This window comes from Lathyrus oleraceus, chromosome 4 (assembly GCF_024323335.1).
Source record: "Lathyrus oleraceus cultivar Zhongwan6 chromosome 4, CAAS_Psat_ZW6_1.0, whole genome shotgun sequence".
NCBI classification, from domain to species: domain Eukaryota; kingdom Viridiplantae; phylum Streptophyta; class Magnoliopsida; order Fabales; family Fabaceae; genus Lathyrus; species Lathyrus oleraceus.
Window position 1 is genome coordinate 428036536 of NC_066582.1, and position 20275 is coordinate 428056810.

Sequence of the window (20275 nt, forward strand, 5' to 3'; positions counted from 1 at the left end):
TCGTGGACTGTCTCATCTTCTGCCGCCCCTATCTTCATCTGAATAGGAACAGTTTGCCTAACCACTTGTGCCATCTATCGAGCCGGTGCCCCCAGAAAATTGCACAAGCGTGTCAATTGATTTGCCACCTGCCTATTTGTTTCAGCAGATTCTTGTATAACTAGATTAAAGACTGTTCCCATTTGGTTGGTTAACATGTTAACCAATTCATGGTTACTATCATCCATTTGTTGTCTCAACACCGCTATTGAAGTGTTCGACAGCGGCATGGTTCTGTTCTGAGTATTATTCCTAATGTTGCCCCCTTGCGCTGATCCTTGCAAGGGTGGATTTGTGTTTTGGACGTTATCTGAAAACAGTGTTGCACTTGATGTCGACTGATATCCTGGCATTAAGGAATACGTCATTCCATAAAGAGGATCTGTGGTGCCAAAGTGAGGCACATAAGGTCTAAACATCGTTATCGTTGATCTTGAACCCCTCGGTGGAGGTAGAGAAATTGATGTTCCAACCGCACTCGTGGTCGACATTGTTGAGGCTGCACTTGTCATCGGTGGCAAAGTGGCAACCTGTGAGATTACTGTTTCCGTAATGGATAAAGTTCCTCGTGGCACTTCATCTGTGTTAGAATCTGACATTTTCAAAGTTTCTCATGGCTTACTATACAGTTTGCCACTTCTAAGTATCATGCAATTTCGCAACTGCGCTAGCACCGTCCCACTGAGCGTGCCATTTTGTTTACTGTGGAAATTGGTAAACAACCGCTGGTCCTCCCTAGGCCTTAAGACTAAGGGTTATTTGCAGGATCGACCAGTTGATCCTAGGACATGTGCTAGTGCAAGTGAGGCTTATCCAATTCGACAGAATAACTTTGTGAGGAACGACTCCTAACAAAGTATTGAACAAGCGCAGGTTTTTCCACACGAACGATTTCAACTATGCTATAGCCTATAGGTGACTCGTGACTGACAGCGCTACATCATTCAAAAGATGTACACGACGAACACGCTTTTGGTGAACTCTATTATCGTAATAGAATCAGTGTCGACAGCGTAAACGACAGCGTAAAGTGATAACTCAAAAGTAAATGAAATTAAGATAAAATGTTCAACGGGAACAATTGAAAAGTAAGGAAGTTGCATTGAAATAAATGTGGTGATTCACGTACATAGCACTCTCAAAAACTCTTGCTTCCTCGCGCTGGGAATGGGAAGTTTCTTACAAGTGGTTTTTTAGTACAAGGTGAACACATCGAGCCCTTTGTGGGATCTTCTATTTATACTAAACTAAAGAAATTGCACGCAGGCTACAAACTCCTAAAAACTAGCATGTCGTGTCACACGACCTGCAAACCGTTATACCCACGTCTTGCAAACTGCTCCAGATTCTGGCGCTCTTATTCTTCTTGTAGCTGCTAGTCATTTTCCAATTTCAAATTTCTCCCGCCCAGACGTTTTAGGGCGACACTGTCTTTTACGCATTTGGCATGAAAGAAAATCCATTAAGTCCCAAACTTCATTTTAGTCGACAGAATGGTCTGTCGACCAAGCATGCTTCTCCTATCGGCTTCATCCCTTGACTTGTGTTTTTTCCATTCTTGTTTGTCTCAAGCACATCTTCATCCTTTGATGGGGTATAACCCCCAAATTCATAGGACTCTATCACTAACTACGCTTTTCAGCATGCCTTAGAGATTTTTTCGTGGTAACAACGGTGGTATTTTGAATTTCCCTTTCTGATTTGCTTGTGACTTGTCAGTTTTGAAAGCTTTGTTCTTCCCGCGAGTGCTTGTCAGTAATGCACTCTCATTCTGTTCCATTACAAGCCTTTCTTCTTCCTGAACACACATGGTCATTAATTCATTGATTGACCATTTGTCTTTATGTGTATTGTAGGAGATCTTGAAAGGCCCATACTCAGACGGAAGAGAGTTCAAAATATAGTGCACTAGGAAGGAGTCAGACATATCAACCTCAAGTTTCTTAAGTTGAGCTGAAATGTCACGCATTTTCATTATGTGCTCACGCACACCTTTCACACTGGTGAGTCGGTAGGAGGAAAATTTCATAATTAATGTGCTGGCCAAAACCTTTTCAGAAGTGACGAACTGATCGTCAATGGCTTTTAGCAAATCACAGACATTCTCATGTTGATCGATAAAACCACGTATTCCACCTGTGACCTTAGTCTTAATGAACATCGCACTGAGCCGGTTGGATCTCTCCCACCGCTCATATAGTGCGATTGTAGTTGGAGTACTTTCATCTGTAATTGCAGGTGGTTCATCTTTCCTAATAGCATAATCTATGTCCATCCATCCTAGATGGAGGAGAATGTTTTTCTTCCGCACCTTATAGTTATCTCCTCTGAACTCGGGAATATCACATCGGATATCAGAAAAATTAGCAGGTTGAGAAGCTAAAAAGATAAACAAAATTGATGTCAAAATTTGAGGCATAAATATTATCCAAATTGTATGTATTATCAATATAAACATACCATAAAATAAATCTTGCAACATAAAAATTACCTGTGGGCTAAATTTTAATGTAATAAGATTTATATAAAAAAAATTGCGATAGATTTTTCAAACCTCACACTTTACGTGCATGATATAATTTTGTTTTTCTATTCAAAATTAATACTTTATGATAAAACTATCAAATTATGTACCAATTCATAATTCCTGTGGGCAAGTTATGAAAATATTTTGACATTTTATTCCAATTAATCATACAAATATAATAAAAATTGTTGTAGGATAAAATTCATTATACCACGTATAATTAATTACAATTTTATGTCTAATAATTTATGTGATCTCAAAACTTTAAAAAAAATAATCTCAATTAATTTAAGGATGTTGTGGCTAATCCAAATTAATCAAAATTATAACAATCACTAGATATAGTAACTCAATTATATGAGAGAACAAAAATAAATAAATAAGATCTCTTATACAATTGCTTAACAAAATAATATTATAAATCAATTTTAATTTTTGCACAAATTTAATTCAAAGATTAAATAATAAGGCATAATAATCAGTAAAAATGAAATCATATGGATATGAACAGAATCAAAATACATGTTTAAATAAGAGGTTCAGCAGTAATATTCATGAATGCTGTGGATTAGGACTTACGTTCAATACCCAACTATAGTAAAAATAGAAAAATAATTTTATTCCTTTTCATGCAGTGTTGTGAGTTATTAGTTTTCTTGTCAATTATTGTGTATTTTAGCTTTATATCATAATATTATTAATATTTATTTTTTTATTTTAATTTTATATAATTATAACATAAAAAAATAATAATAATCAAAACACACGCCACATGCAATGACGCATTCTCTTCATGTCATGTTGCATGCGTCAATTGCGTCGACTTGATCTGCATCTTAACTCCATGTGCATTGGCACTTTGGTTCAAATACAACATGCACATGGCATTCCAACTAACACATGCTTTAGAGGGATAATTAAAAAATAGATATATTGGTAAATATTTTAAAATAGTGATTATTTTTGTATTATTTTTGAAAAACTTGATTATTTTAAATAAAAAACTATTGGTAGTTATAATTAAATAGTACTTTTCTTTTATTTACTAATTTTTCTTTTTTTCTTCTTTTTCTAATTACTATTTTTTTTCTTATTTGTTAATTTTTTATAGTTTAAAGTTTTATTTGTGTTTTTTTATACTATTTAATGTGATATATTTTTTAAAGGTCACGAATAACAAGAAAGATTTTAAATAAAAAATATCTTTTAAAAAATAATTATTTTAATTTTTAATATATTGAATATAATTTATAAAAAATTAATTATTTTAATTTCTAATACATTAAACACAAATATTTAAAAAAATTATATTTTTTAAACTTTTAAAGATTGCTCTTTTCGCTAGCATTTTTTTTATGTTATTGATGTTATTTATAATTTTTTTATGTTATTTTCAATCTAAATAAATCATGACCCTTTTTAAATATTTTTTATATGCTTTTTATTATCAACGGCCCAATTTTTAAATCAGAACACTGTTCCAAATTATTTCAAACACCCCTATTTATTTATATATATGGTTTCTTTGAAAAGTTAATTTTTAAAAATGACTTTATTATTAATAATTTTTTAAAAATTAAACTGCTTATACTAACCTAATAAATGATTTGTATTATCAGGTTTCTGAATTAAAAAAAAAAAAGACTTTATCTAAAAATAATATCATAAACTTTGAATATGTTTCATTTAAAAATGTGTATCATACCTTATTATATATTGAACCAAACCTAAGCTGTAAGCTTTAATGGTGATATATTCTTCTTTTCTTAATCGAACTGTACTAATTGAGGAGTTATAAAGTAGAAAAGTTTCCAAAAGCTCTATTATGAAGTGATGTAAGATTTAATATTTTTTAAAATACATTATTATATATGTAACATCTACTAACACAGTAGTATAGGATAAACTCAACTTAGAATCCGATTTTATTTGTGATAATTATAGGAAGAAATTTGGATGGGACTAGGCTTAAAAGTGTGATAAACATTTGGTCCATAGGAGAATTAAAATAAGTAAATGTGAGCATAACTTTTTATTCTTGGCTTGTCTGATTACATGCGTATACATGATGCAGAAAGTGATGGGTGGCTCCACTTGTGCACCCACCCTTTTGAGGGGCCATCCAGGGTTTCAAAGAAGGTTAGGATTGGGACCCTTTGTGTGTGTGGTGCGCACGCTAGGGATGCTGAATTATAGGGCCACACTAATATATATATATATAAAGGTAAGTCATTAGGTCCACTTTGTCATGTGTGTGCCTCTGCCTGCTCCATGGTCCGTACGACTTTCAATGTGGGTCCCACTTTTCATATCTCAATCTAACGGTCAGTTTCACTTTTGTGGGGCCCATTCTAAAATATGAATGGGATGAAATCAAGATTAGAAATAGGTATATGTGTCCCGTTTAATCCTGCTCTACAAAAATCTCAAAAAATACAAATAAATATAGTTGAAACTTAAAACTTTTGTTTGTCTAAAAAAACACTTCCCTCCGTAGTAGAATGAGTAATCTAATTGATCATTTTATAAGTATTAAAAATAAATAAAAAAGAAATAATGATATTTTTATTAAAATATCCTTATTATATATTGAGAATAATAAAAATAATAGAGTATTAATTAGTGGGTAAAATTGAAAAAATGCGTTGGAAATTGAAATATGTGATTCATTTTAAGACACTCTTTTATTCTAAATGAGTCACTCATTGTTGGACGGAGAGAGTAAAGACAAAGAAATATGCGGAACTTTGCGCATCTAAAAATTAAAAATTGTAAAAATTTCTTATTAATATTTGTTTCACAAATGTTCCCGAAAACACAAGACGGATATAATTGTGGGTAGAGATTTGTCCTGAAAAAAATTGAGACCGTGACAAATTTGAGACCTCTAAAACATAAAATTGAAAAAAATCATTAATTTCGGTCACAAAAACTCAAAAAAAGAATATAAATGGAATTGAATGTGGATCTAAAACTTTGATTATATATGGAAAAAATCAAGTAAAATTGATTCGGCAAACCCGATCAATTTTTTTGCCTTTGTTAAATAAAATTTTAAATTAATATTTTTTAAATTTGATCAAGTTAATCTAATTCGGTCAATAATCCCAAAGATATTTGATTGCAGAAATACGAATTCAAAGAGAAGACATTTTATTTATTTGTTTAGGTCGATCAAGAATTGTCATTACTACCGTGCTGGTTTTTTTGGTTGGGGTACCTCTCTTTTCTCATAAGTGGACCACAAAGAAAAAATAGTGGCATGGTGGACCCTTAGCTAGGTCATGTGGGACCCACCATTATATTTACACACTCTCCTCCATCCGTCCACCTATTGGTTTTTGGGTTGGATTGGATAATGGTTGGGACCCTCCAATTCAATGGCAAAATGGGTATTGACTATTGACCTTCACACATTTTTTTCAAATTGGTCCCTACTTGTTTTTTATTTATTTTTTTATTTACCTTTTTTAATACTTGCTTCTAGATGAGGGGACCTTTGCATGTGGGCCCTCTTACCTGCAACTTATGGTTTGTAGGGTGCCCTCCTCTACTATATCCTACAAACTCTTTTTTATTCTAAAATGATTAATTGTTTGTTAATTAGTTATTATCTTACCCACTCTTGTCGAGTGATAATGTGTAATAGTTTCATGACAAATATTGAAAATTTTGTTTTATTTTTTTATTTGTCTCTATGTGTTTTTAGTTAGGTATTTGGTACTCACATTTACTATGTCCATTTTTTTTTAGTTAGGTATTTTTTATCTTTACAATATATTTTATTAATTTTTTTAGTCAATATGTATTATCTTTTTTTTGTAGTAACTTGTACATTTTAATAGTATATAAAATTTGTATTATTTTTAAAAATTAATTTTTACAAAAAGTTTTGTATATATTTAAAAATATCAATATGATTATAAAAAATCATCATCTTGTTTTCCACGGGTTTTTGTGAAAAAAGAATAAAAAATTTGAATTAGTTATTTTTTATTATTTTAGATTTACTTTTTCTTAAAAGTCGAATCAAAAGATTCTCTTACACCTTTAGGTATATATAATTGAGTCTCTTAGATATTTAATCATAATTTCTTTTTAAAATTTTAATCAGTATATATATGAAAAGAAAATGTCAATTCTTGAAATAGACTTCAATAACTTGGAACAATTGTTCTATAATTTAATTCACTAAAAAAATATTATATAAGTTAAGTAAAATATCACAAAATAATTGTTATTTTAGTAGCATATTAATCATTTTATTTTTATACTTTAGTGAAGAAAAAAACAATTAATATAAAAAGAGTTATTTATTTATTATGTATGAAAGAAAAGAGTTAAAGAAATAAAAATAAATAATAATAAATAATGAAAGGTATATTAGAAAAAATATTATTAATGTTATATTAAAATTATAAAATAATTTATATTTTTTTTTACAAAATGTTTTATAATTTAAGACATATGAATAAATTGATAGTATGTTTTAGAATTTTTTTAGTTGTTAATGGTGGGAGGAACTATTACATTGGATGAGATTGAGAATGGAATTTGCTAAGGTGGGGCCCTCTTTTTCTTTTCATGATTAACATGATTGTCGGTGAATGGTGAATGGTGATTGGTCAGGGAGAGTGTCTTTGTGTATCTGTGTCAATGTGTGTTTTGAGAGATATGAATGGGGCATGATGATGATGCATGAGTATGGATGCTTCATACTTACCTTTTTATGTTACTTTGGCAAGTTGGATTTTGTTTTGTATGTGTTTATTTAACTATTCTCAAGTGGGTGATTGATACATTATTTAATTTATAAGCCTTTACATTCTAATAAAAAGACATTGAGTTCAAGAACTTTAAAAATTAGGGGTCACTTTCTTTTTCAACATTTTGTATTTTTCAATTTATGATAATTAAAAAACTAATAACTTTAATTTTACTTTTGAAATTTTGCTTTTTATTATGCGGAAGATGAGATTAATGATGAGCATCATAAAAGACTTTTAGAATGGTAGTTAGATTTTCCAATGATTAGATGGAGTTTTTTTGTTTTTTTGTAAAAGATTAACATTCAACCTCAAAATATTTGAGAGATGTGAAATTATTGTGAGTGTTAGTGAAAGAATAATTAGGTGTGATTCAGTATCATATTTATATAGAAGAGATAATTATAATTGTTCACAATTTGTTTGACATAAAGTGTGGAGGATCGTTGAATGAAGATCAATTGTTGATATAGAAAAGAGATTGTGCTCATATGCGGTGTCCAAGAAGGAGAGTTCACCTGTACGTTAGAGATTGACGTGTTTTTGTTGGATTGGGCTTATGTACTTGGAGAATTTTATCGACCTTTTTAGCTAACCCAAAACAGTTGTCTCCAAGTCGTTGTTATCAATCTTGAAGCAACTGTTGTAGATGTAATAACTAAAGATGTAAGCCCTAAAATACAGACTTTTAAGGAGATTCACTGTTGAGAACATGTTTCAGGAAGAGATAGCTAAAATGTGATGTTAGATGGGATAGTTGGTATAAGGAACATGTACATTTAATTCACTTCATTCAGAAATAGCTTTGCAGTAGGGGAGCCCTACACGTGCATTCACGCACATTGAGTAGTGGGTGATGCATCTAGACCCACTTGAGTGCACTCAAATGCAATTATAGATTCGAGATTTCATTTGGGTTGTTGGATATGCTATTTGATCTTCTAATGAATTGTGGTCGTTAAACTTGGGTCCCTTAGTGTCTATAAAGTGGGAACTCAAGGTTTAGTTTGACTATTTGATCAAAACTAGGGACAATTACGGGATGACTACAGTCTATACTACATGTGAAATCTTCCTGCCACCCCCCAAATTGTACCTGGCATCCCTATAATTTTTCATAATGACAATTTTACCCTTTATATTATTTTGCCTTTCAAATTTTTACATTGCAATAACAAATTCTCTCTGTAAAAACCTAATGCAAACAAAATATCTGAAAATTGTTTTAGAATATCTAGTACAAAAAATTCGACGAAGTTGGCTTTTCAAACATTTTTACTGGACATTTAAAAATAAAATGTCCAGTATGATATTTTATCGGATTTTTTCCAAATATCCGGAAATTCGTTGAAATTTTACCGGATTTTTGGCAAATACTCAAAATTATTATGCAACTTTACCCGAATTTTTCGAAAAAAAAATCAGAAATTCCTTGAATTTTTACCTAATTTTTTTGGAAAAATTCGAAAATCCCTAGAATATATACCAAATTTTCGGAAAACATTTGGAATCTTTTGTAGTTTTATCGTGTTTTTTTCAAAAAGTCCAGAATCTACAAAGTTTTTGACGTTGTTATTACCGTAGATTTTGAAAAATGCGAAAAATGTGTTGAATACCAGAGTTTTTGCATAGACAAAAAAATATGGTAGTTCAGTATGCTCTAATTGTGCAGTTCTGTTTTGGATGATTTCCAAGTGGATTTTACTCAGTTTTTCACCACTAACACGATATGTTTTACATAAATGTTTACTTATTTACATAATTGTGCAGTCCTTTTTTATGATATCTCATACATTGATAATTTATTTTATATATGTTGTAAATGTCAGATATTCCCCTCTCGGACTGACGTTTTGGCATGGGCGCAGTCCTTGGTAAATAATATGGTATTGTTGTTGTTACTATTCGTTCCGATACGAAAAATGGGATGAGAGGGAGGAAAGCTAAATTGATTATGGGTTGTGAGAGAGGAAGAGATTACAAGAAGAAGGTTGGGTTTGTCGATAATTATACTATGAGAGTGAAATTTCCATTTTGCTGAGATATGTGCCAAGTGGAAGTAGCTGGAAGATTACGGTCAAGTGCGGGTTTCATAATCATATGCTAGCTGAGGACTTAAATGGAAATGACATATTAGGTTGTTTAAAAGATCATGAAAGAAAGTTTGTGAATGACATGACCAAATACAATATGACTCCCATATATATAGTTGCTGCTTTGAAAGATAGAGATCTAGAAAATCTAACGAGTGCTACCCAGATATACAAGGCTAGGTCTACATACAATGCGAGCAAGAGAGGTTCGTTGATTGAAATGCAACATCTGGTGAGTCTTATTCATGAAGATAAATAAATATAAGTATGTATTGGACAAGAAACAAGGACTCTTCCAATATTATTGCTGATATATTTGGGACGCACCCTGATTCAGTGAAGTTGTTGAACATGTTTCATCTTGTGTTGATTTTTTATTGCACATACAAAACAACAAATACTTCTTATGTCAAATGCTTCTATTTTAATATATTTGTTTCAGAAGTTGTTAGGGGCTATTGATGATTTAATGTACCTATAAAAAAAACAGGTATCAACTACCACTAATTGAGATTGTTGGTGTTACACTCACGAAGTTGACATTTTCGGTTGGTTTTGCATATATGGAACATGAAAGGGAGGAAAACTTCACGTGGACACTTGAAAAGCCAAAAGAGTTGTTCGCTTTTGAGAAGTTTCTAGCAAATGTTTTAGTTACTGACCGTGAACCGGCGTTGGTGAATGTTGTGGAAGTTATGTTTCCAAACTCAACTCATTTTTTGCGTCTGTTCCATATTTCATAAAATGTTAGTATGAAGTGCAAGGAGTATGTCAAATCACATAGGCATGAGTATGTTATGGATATGTGGAACAACATCATATATTCGAATACAGAGACTGATTTTGTGGTACACCTAAAGCATTTTGGAGTTGTATGTGATGATATTCCAAAATTTACTAGTATGTGCATGAAACTTGGTTGACATCCTATAAAAAAAGATTTGTTACTGTTTGGACTAATATAGTCACTCATATAAGGAACATAACAACCAAGATGTACATTGATGTTAATATGAATATAGTTACATTAGAAATTATCAAATAATGACATTTTGTTAGGTTTATGCTTTTTAGGGTTGAGTCTGCTTATTGGAGACTAAAAAAATATGTTGGCAAGTGCATGGGAGATTTATGTAGAAGTTGAGATGTTGTTAACACCATGTTGAAGCTGCAATTAGATTCAATTAGAGTGCCATTTCAGAAAAGTGTATTCAATATTGAGCATCGGTATAACACTCCATTTTACTTTAGATTGCATGGCTTTGTTTCAAGATAATGTATACAACACATTAGAAAGAAGCTAGAAAGGATAAAATTTATTTGTTATGACAAAACAACATGTGGTTACTTCATTAAAACAACTCACGGGTTACCTTGTGCGTGTGAACTTGCAGGGTATCAAATACAAGGAGAGCATATTCTATTAGACTCGATACATATATTTTGGAGAAAAAAATGTTTATTGAAGAGCATGAGTCACTAAAGAAGATAGTGGAACACAATTAGATTTAAAAGAAGAGTGTGAATAGCTGAAAAAGTATTTTGGTACACTAGATATTGTAGGCCAGAGGATGATGAAGAAAAAAGTTTTGGAACTAACACTTCCATCCACAACTTTCATGTGTCCACCACCAGTGAAGTACAAGTCAAAGAAGGGAACTAATAAGAGTAAAAGGATGAAGAGAGTGGTGCATCGTGATCCTTCATATTGGGAGTATGCTGAGGGCTCACAGGGAATCAGAGTACAAAGAGATCATCTACAAAATCAACTGAAATTCAATCGTGTAACGTGTATTCAGAACTAAAATATTTGTCTCAATTTCTCGTTTTCTTACATCAGTACATTGATGACATTACTAATGATGTTGACAATTAAAACTGTAGTTTTTGAACTATTGCAGCTTTACTTGGATGGGGCGAGGAGTCTTGACTTTTGATTCAGACGTGGTTAGATACTGAAGTTTATCAACACCATTAACTGTATTCCAATTTATTCTATGACACGGTGCCGAAAGTTAGAAGTGAATTACGGGTTGATGACTTTGGTGTGCAAGGTAGTAAAAAGTGAATGACGATTCCTGATATGGGTTACCCTATTGCTTATAGATACAGTTTTATATTGGTCTCGTTGCCCATGAATCTTAACATCACATTATTCTCATTAGTGATAGCTCCATAAGTTGAAACACAATTGTCATTTGCCTCCAAACTGTAGTGAAGTCTTAAGAGCACGGGAATCAGCATATGCGGAACGTATTAAACACTGAAAAGAAGTAGTTAGAAAGTCGATATAATTTATTTTGTAATATATTATAACATTTTTGTATTATATTAATATGTTTTATCTACTTAACTTTGTTATAAAAATAAAATAAAAATGTTTTTAAAATATCTTAATACAACGGGGCTTTTCAAATTTTCAAAAACTTTGGTGCATATCAAAATTTTCAAAAAATATGGTAGGTTTAATTTGTTTCCAGATTTTTTCCAAATATTTGGTCTGGATTTTCAAAAAAATTCAGTAATTCTTCGATTTTTTTTTCAAATAAATTTAAATTTTATCGACAATTTTAGAAATGTCTCGCATTTCTACATTCTTCTATAAAATATCCGATGATTTTACGAAATAAATCTAATAATTCTACATCTAAACAGAAAACTTTACTAAATATCCGATAATTAAATGAAAAATCCAAAATTTATCAAAACTTTTTAAAAAAATCGATAATATATAGTAAAAGTAAAATCGTAATCACAATCCCTTTAAAGGGTCAGATACAAGGGTACTACAGGCGTAGCAGGCCGAGGGCACCCCCAAAATCCTTCATTTCATTTTCTACGCAGCCAGTTCACAACTCTCACACCTCACTTAAACTTTGTATTTTCTAACATTCAAGACATGGATATTGATGCAAAATACACAGAGGACATGGTCATAACTTATCCATCATGTTGATTTACACATGCATCTCCTACATTCACTAACACATGCAAGACTCTAATCTACATTACTCAAAATTGAAGCCTATGCAAGAATTCCACCTTGCTTCTTGGTCTTCATTTCTTCACCATCAACTTCTCCTTCTGTTCCAATTTCTTGTGCCTCTTTTTCTACTCAAGAATAAGGTTTTCTGCAATTGATAGGTTCCTTATTAAGAATGAGAGAGAGGAGAAGGGTTGAGTTTTGCTAAAGAGAGAGAAGAGTGAAAAATACATATTTCTCTCCAAACTTATATTTATAAGGTGCGGCTAAAATGTCCAAACTGCCATCCACTAGTGTTCAAGGCTCTAACATATATCATTTCTAAATTAGAATCTATTCTCAAAAAATAATTTATAGAAGGGGTGTGAGGAAGAGAAAAAAGTTAGTTGGGTTAAATGAGAGAAGGTATGCAAGTAGATCGAAGAAGGGTGTTATGGATTAGAAATTTGAGGTCGTTCAACGTTGCATTGTTAGGAAAATGGGATTTGAAAGCTAAAATAGAAAGGATGAGTATTTTGTATAGGGTGTTGGTAGCAATATGGGATGATCAACGAGGTTTTAAATTTGAGAAGTAGCAAAAGTTCAACTTGGTGGAAGGAAATTTGTCATTTAGACTTGAGTAATGGGACACATACAATGAGTATTTTGTGAGAGAGATTTACTGGTGGATATGCAAAGCCTTTCTAACCGTTATTGTTTAACTTTTACAGATATGTGGAGTTCCATATGTCAATGTCAATGGCTCGGTGTAGCCACAACTCTGCAAAACGATAGGTAGCAATACATAAAGCAGGTCGAAAGCTTGTTGGACAGAGGCGTGAGTTTGTTGAGTCTGGAGTTTTCTGTCTGTTCTTTTTTCAGTTCAGCAGCTTGTTCAGGTGATTGGTCTTTCGCATGGTGTCATTGCTTTTGAAGGTTTCTTTTGATAGAGGCTGCGACGGGCTGTAAAAAATTATCATATCTCTTAACTGGCAAATGGCAATAACAGACAAGTGATAGATAACATTTCACTGTGTACAAAACATAGACATATTGTTCAAGCATCCAAGGAATATATGCAAGTATTAATCAGTTAATGGATAAATCAAAAAATGTCTTTCACCAAACAACTGTAAAACGGACAAAGACGGTGAATACTTTATATAAACTAAAAGCTAACATAATTTTGGTACACAGATATTGACAGAAATGTTTGAAATCTTTGCAACATCACTTGAAACATAAAGACATCTAGGCTTTAGATGGTTTTTTATTCATTCACCTTCTTTTGGTGCAAATAGCAATATTTAACAAACATTTTTGCACACAAGAATTCAAAGGATGATAAGCTTAATTTTCTAAGTTTAATAAACAGTGTAACTTTCCAATTGGTGTTCAGAACCATAAGTGTAATCCCACCAAACTCTAATGTTTAGGAGTGAAACAAAATCTCCAAATTTATGTCCAGTGGTTGATAGTTGAACTACCCTTGCAAAAAAATTGTCCCACACTTGTTTGTTTCTTGCTTTTCTATCATATAATAGTATCAAATGTGATATCTCTTCATCATTTGAAAAAACAGAAACAAAACTAAGTGTGGCAGGATGGTGAGAATATCTTCCCTCAATTTGGAAAGCAATGAGGTCTTTCTTTTGGATTTTGTATATCATGATCCTGACATGTAAGTGTATCGTGTTTGAGCTCCAATCATAAGCTCGACAATTTTTGCTGCAACACATTTATTAAGAAAAAACATATCAGATGTTCAAGATAAAATGATGATGACAAGAAACTCAGGCAGATATATAGATAAATATCAAGCGCACCTGTAAGAAATCCTATGATGGGTACAGGTTCCAAAACTTTCTCGGTGCTTTCAAGTTTTCGTCTAAAAAAATTAGGCAGGGATCATATTGCAAAATGTGGTGAGTAAAAAAGTGAAAGGAAGTTAAAAAAGAAAAAAACAATGAGTAGAATTTGACATCATTGGTACCTAGTATATTTGCTGAAAAATGGATCTCTCATTAGGTAGAGTACAAATAACAGCTTCCGTCGTTTAACCTGCGGCAAAACTATTTCAGCAGTAGCTCTTTATTGGGAAGATAAGGTTAGTCCTACACCAAGAGCATCTTATGTCGTATCTTTCTAGGCACTGTTTGGCTAAAACGCTTACTTAAATGCTTATAGCATAAACATTTATCGTAGTTATGTGTTTATACACAAGTTATTTCTATAACAACAGATAAAATACAGTTAAACTGTTTTCATAGAATAAGCTGCAAGTTATTTTGAAAAGATTATGAAAATAAGCTAAAAACAATTTATAGACAAGTGATAAGTTGTTTTCAAAAGCTCTCTCAAACAGTCTTACAAATTGCTTGTGTTAGTTAATAAGTTCAAATAAGTCGATCAAAATAAAACATAAGTTAAATGAAACACAAACCTCATCCTTTTCTGGGGCAGAAACATGAATCATTTTCTGATTTTCACCCGCCACTGTCGTTGTAACAAGTGAGAGAATACTGTTTGATATGCTATCAATAGCCAGTGAAAGGAACCAAGGGGTCCATGACCGAGTGCCGTATTTTCGAATAAATAAAACATAGATAAGTGGTCTAATAATAAATAGGACTTCTCCAATCAAAAACAAAGCTCCACGAAACCCTTTTTTCGATAATATGGTGGAAAGTGTAGGTTTCACTACCCTTGAAGCTGTAACAATACAGTGGAAAACACGTATTAGTGGAATTTCCGATGTATTATAATAAGAGATTAATTTCAATGCACTCAATGTAAAAGAATTTTACACATGTATCCAATAAAATTACACCATGATGTCTCTTTGTTATATTTTTTCTTAAAATATCTCTACAAATATTGGTGTAATTTATTTAAATGCCCGTGTAAAAAAAATTAACACTAACAGTGCATAAAAATATCTTTAGAATGGACTACCAGCGGGTTCCACAATTGCTTGTTGATGTTGAACCCTACGAAACACTGGATCTGACACCATCCTCGCTTTTTCTCCAAATTGACTTAAAGCAGACAGTGCTCTTCCTTCCAGATTCCACGGGTTTGTTCCAGGATTGTAACGCCCTTTTGGGTTTTCGGCCATTTGATGTTGTGAAGTAGAATCATCATTAGATGTCTCCCCTCCATGTAACACCATTTTATATCCACTCTTTCGGAACAAAGATAACCGAACCAGCACCCTGAGTAAGAGTGACTCAAGATAATAAGAAAAAAGAGATGGATAATTACATATATAAAATGACATTCTCAGATCAATATGCCAAATTAATTGCGTTTTGCTGCTTACTTGGTTGCTTCGGTAACAGCAAGGAAATTCCATTTCTTATCATCACCATAGTAATGTTGTGCCACGACTTCAACTAATGTTTCCAAATCCTTTAATGCAGATAAGCATAATGGATAAGGGAATGAATTAGGCTCAACAGAGCCTGTAATATTTTGGTTAGGAGCACTATCAATTATATGTTCATTGATAGCTGTGATGATTCCCAGACCGGTTGTCACTACATGAAATCATATCTTTTCAGTAAGGTATATGTGTCTATAATAACAGAAAAATAATTTTAAAATATACTATAAGACAGCCACAACTCCATTATTTTTAAAGAAAGTGTCGTTAAACTACTAATAAGGAAAATGTAATATGATTTGGAAATTCACAACAAGAATCTATGAAAGCACAAGGCCCGCTCAATAAGTCATTTGTTTTTCCTAGTTGGTGTTCTGAAGATTAACATTAAAATTTAATTGTTGACAGAAGCTTCAATTTCTTGTCAGCTCAGTCTGAGAATTTTTTCCTTCCCATTGTGTCACCAACAGAAAGAGTCTTACAAGTTATTCTACTTTATAAATCAAAAGAAGTAGCCAAAAGTTACCAAAAATTCACAAAACCTGCTTCTGGTCCAATCTCTGATTCAGAAAACCGTTCAGGAAGAAGCCATGTCAACCCCTGTCCACATATTCAATCAACAAATAAGATAACAAGTGGTGTAAAAATGCTCATATACAACAATGATTCAACAATGTCCTTCATATATTTGTTTGAGCAAGACAATAACAATCTAGCGCGGTCACTACACAGATTCTGACATACCGACACGATAATAATTTGAGACAACAACAACACCCAAGCCTTATCGCATTAATTGGAGTCGGCTACATGGATCAACTTCTACCATAATGTTCTATCAAGGACCATGCTTCTATCCAAATTGTTAATCTCAAGATCTTTCTTAATAATTTCTCCTATAGTCTTTCTAAGTCTTCCTCTTCCTCTAATTGTTTGACTTCTCTCCATCTTATCTACTTTCCTTATCAGAAAATCTACAGGTCTTCTCTCTACATGTCCAAATCACCTAAGTCTATTTTCCACGATCTTCTCTACTATAAATGCTACCCTGACACTCTAATATTTTCATTTCTAATCATATTTTGTCTAATCTTACCACACATCCAACGCAATATCCTCATCTTTATTACACTTAGTTTATTCTCGTGTTGATTCTTAACCACCCCAAATAATACATAATGTAGGTAATCATATATGTAGATGTCAAGTCAGTCTAAGAGACACCTGAGATGACTTCGAATAAAACTGCCGTGTTACAGAGATGACAATCACAATCACAAAAATGGTTGTTAAATTTGTTTTAAGATTGCATTTTTCAGTGCTATCTTATGAATATATGTTTACTGCAAAACACCAATTTGTACGATTTTATGAAGGAAATCGCAATATTACAATTATCATCAAAAGAATCATAGCATAGCCAAAACTAACAAACAACAAAATCCATATCAGAATCACCATTCTCCTCTAATATTCGGGTTACCCTTCACCAGTCATAGATATTGCAACAAGTATAAACTACCTATATAGCACCAACACTTCATATTAAAGCTGCATCGGATACCGATTCGACGCCGAAACATGTGGATACATTCAATCACTTCTATTTTCTCAAATTACTACATGTATCTATCTACATGTCATTGTAATGGATAACAGCACAAAATCATGACCATTCTAAACAATTGACTACAATACCGTAAAACTGTTAATCCAAAACACAAACTTACATTGGCCAAAGATTCTAAAGAGTGCACGTACTCTTTGTTCTGTCTCACCCATCTCTTATAAGCCTCCATAGCTTCAAAAACTACAAAAACAACAAAATCATAGACTAAGAAACAAAATCACTCTCGAATTCAAACTCGGAAGGTTCTGGAATCGATCCAGTTGAACAAGATGCGTGAATTGAAGATGGGTTTCAATCAGAAAAACACGGAACCGACAGAATGAAACCTAACGAGGATCTGTTTCTAACCGTTGATCTGTGCAAGGTTCTATAGCTCATGCACCGTTTCGATGAGAGGTGATTGATATCTTAAAGAATGGACGGTTATGATTCGGTGATGGCTTTTGAGACTGTGCAATTAAGAAAATATGAACTTTTTTTTTTGAACTAAGAAAAAATCAACTTATGCATAGGAAAAGAGATTCATGTAGTAATTGTGTGATTTCATTGTGGATTTTGATTATTTGATCTAAATTAATTTTGGGAAGGAGTGATTTGAGATGTTTAATCTAAATTAAAGGTGTTAAATTACCTATGTGTAAATGTGTAGAGTTTTCATTTAATTGGACCTTTTAACAGTGAGTTCTAACCATTACAAAATTTCATAATTAATAGATCTATAGAATATAAAAAATATTTATTACTCCCCCCTTCTCTCTCAATAAAATATATATTTTTTTAGATTTTTATATTTTTTAAGATAATACTTAGTTATGTTAATTTCAATGATAAAACGAATATTATTTATTCAAATAATTTTATTAATAATAACTAGTTGAGTAATTACATGATTTAAAATATAATAAAATAGGATAAATAAATAAAAAGAAATAATAAATATCACATTGGTATTTTAAAGAGATAATTAATTTGAGAGAGATAAAAATAGGAAAGAGGACATTGGTATTCTAAAGAGATAATTAATTTTTAAAATAGGAAACAGGCCCTAAGGCTTGTTTGAATGGCTTTTTGTTTTTAGTTTTTAAAAATTATTTTTGAAATCAATTTTAAAAAATTGTTTTAAAGAATAAAATAAAATAAAATCTATTTGACAATCTTATTTTTAAAAACTGTTTTAGAGATGAGAAAATGAAAAAACTTGTTTGATAGATGTATTTTTAAAATATATTTTAAAAATGAAATTTATATTATTTGTATTTTAATTTTATAATGATTTTTCAATATATTTTATTTTAATCTAGATATAGTTCGAAATATTTATAGTATAATATTTATCATATTAAATTTAAATGTAAAATTTATGATATATTTTTAGAATGTTTTTTTAATATATGTGGAGTGGATATTCAAATAATCATATTAATATCAAATTTACTCTATTTTATATTAATTATCTTTATATTCTTATCAAAAATTTCATTTCTATTAAAAAAAAATTGTTCCTTTTTAATTGTCACTTGTAAAGTTTAAGGAAGTTTTAACCGCATTTTTGTCAAAATTAACTCTAGATAATTATTATATATAGAGAGAAAAAGTAAAATGGATATAATAAATAATTAAGGATATTATAGGTAAAAGAAGAATTATTATTTGAAAAGTAACAATAATGATTAGTTTTTTTTAGTATAGATAAAAAGTTTTAAAAAAATGACAAGAACCTAGAGTACATTTTTTCTTAATTAAATACTTTGATTAGCCAATTAATAGTCAAATTACAATAATTAGATTTAATTTCATTCATTGATTAGTTAATTAAGATTAAATTTATGGAATTTATATTTAAAAATAATCATTTATATAATATTACATTAATCATAAATTAGTATTATAAGACTTGGTATCAATACTTTTGAAATGGTTTAAAAAATTACTTATTAAGGGAAGTGATTGTTGACACACTTTTACTACATAATCCATCCTTTTTTTAATAGTAAAATATAAAATTGTAATAACATAAAATTATTAATGTATAATATAGAGTTATTAATGAATTAATTAAAAAAATGCTCGTTAGAATGAATTGAATATTTATAAATGAATAATATGTACTGAAATCCAATTATGTAGTCAATATTAGGTTTAGGAAGAGTATATTTTAATATTTCAATATAATAAGTTAAAATAGTATTTATATTTAGTTTTTTAAATGGTGCTTTATATTTAGTTAAAAATAGAGTAATTATTATTAAAGCCAAAAAAAATGTTGTAACGTTGTAATTGATAAATGTTTGAAAATTAAATGAAAATTTTAAGTGATGTTATTGTAGTTAATTTAATATTATTATAGAATTTAATTATACATGTAATAATTCAACTTAACTCGTTACAATAATGCCATTAATGAAAATTGTTGATGTTTTTCATATTTTTTGAATCATAGTAATAGATCAAATATTAGAATTGGAAAGCAAAACACTATTGAGCTGTTTTAGTTTTTCTGTTTTGAAAACAGGGAAATTTAAAACAGTTTTGGAAAATAATTTTTAAAAAATATAAACCAAACCAGTTTTCTCATTTTTAAGTTTTAGAGAAGAGAAAACCGTTTTTAAAAAGGCAATCAAACAAGCCCTTATTGTGAGACTAATGGAATAATTTTTTAAAAGAAATAGAAGGGATGTAAAGTATGGAATTTAAGTTGGGTGACTCAAATGGAGGAGAGTTTTGTTGGTGTACAAGGTGAAGAAGATGAAGATGGAAGAAGAGAGAGAAGAAAGAGAATAACAAACTGTCGTTACTCTTACAAAACGGTTAAGCAAATGGTTATGCACACTCACTGTACATAATGCACACACTCGGTACTTTATACATAGTTG

At 30.9% G+C, this 20275-nt stretch overlaps 2 protein-coding genes across 2 annotated transcripts; both read right to left on the reverse strand.

The window, feature by feature from the left end:
* Positions 1 to 1687: 1687 nt before the first annotated feature.
* LOC127137813 (uncharacterized) lies at positions 1688 to 8046 on the reverse strand. Its single transcript, XM_051064236.1, has 2 exons — positions 7929 to 8046; positions 1688 to 2418 (listed from the first exon to the last, which is right to left on the reverse strand). The coding sequence occupies exons 1-2, from the start codon at positions 8044 to 8046 to the stop codon at positions 1688 to 1690; spliced, it is 849 nt and encodes a 282-aa protein (XP_050920193.1).
* A 5472-nt stretch (positions 8047 to 13518) lies between these two features.
* On the reverse strand, positions 13519 to 17912 carry LOC127075854 (peroxisome biogenesis protein 16). The gene is made up of 8 exons (XM_051017348.1): positions 17503 to 17912; positions 16315 to 16372; positions 15710 to 15926; positions 15343 to 15602; positions 14831 to 15099; positions 14381 to 14448; positions 14214 to 14275; positions 13519 to 14115 (listed from the first exon to the last, which is right to left on the reverse strand). Exons 1-8 carry the CDS (start codon positions 17569 to 17571, stop codon positions 14054 to 14056), a joined length of 1065 nt encoding a protein of 354 aa, XP_050873305.1. The 5' UTR covers positions 17572 to 17912; the 3' UTR covers positions 13519 to 14053.
* Positions 17913 to 20275: the final 2363 nt, after the last annotated feature.

Coding starts and splice junctions, on each gene's coding strand:
- LOC127137813 (XM_051064236.1), bottom strand. CDS start 8,046: ATGTTCTCAACAGTGAATCTCCTTAAAAGTCTGTATTTTAGGGCTTAC. Junction 2,419..7,928: donor CTTGGAGACAACTGTTTTGG/GTTAGCTAAAAA, acceptor TTATCTTTTTAG/CTTCTCAACCTGCTAATTTT.
- LOC127075854 (XM_051017348.1), bottom strand. CDS start 17,571: ATGGAGGCTTATAAGAGATGGGTGAGACAGAACAAAGAGTACGTGCAC. Junction 15,603..15,709: donor GCTGTTACCGAAGCAACCAA/GTAAGCAGCAAA, acceptor ACTCTTACTCAG/GGTGCTGGTTCGGTTATCTT. Junction 14,116..14,213: donor CATCATAGGATTTCTTACAG/GTGCGCTTGATA, acceptor AATGTGTTGCAG/CAAAAATTGTCGAGCTTATG.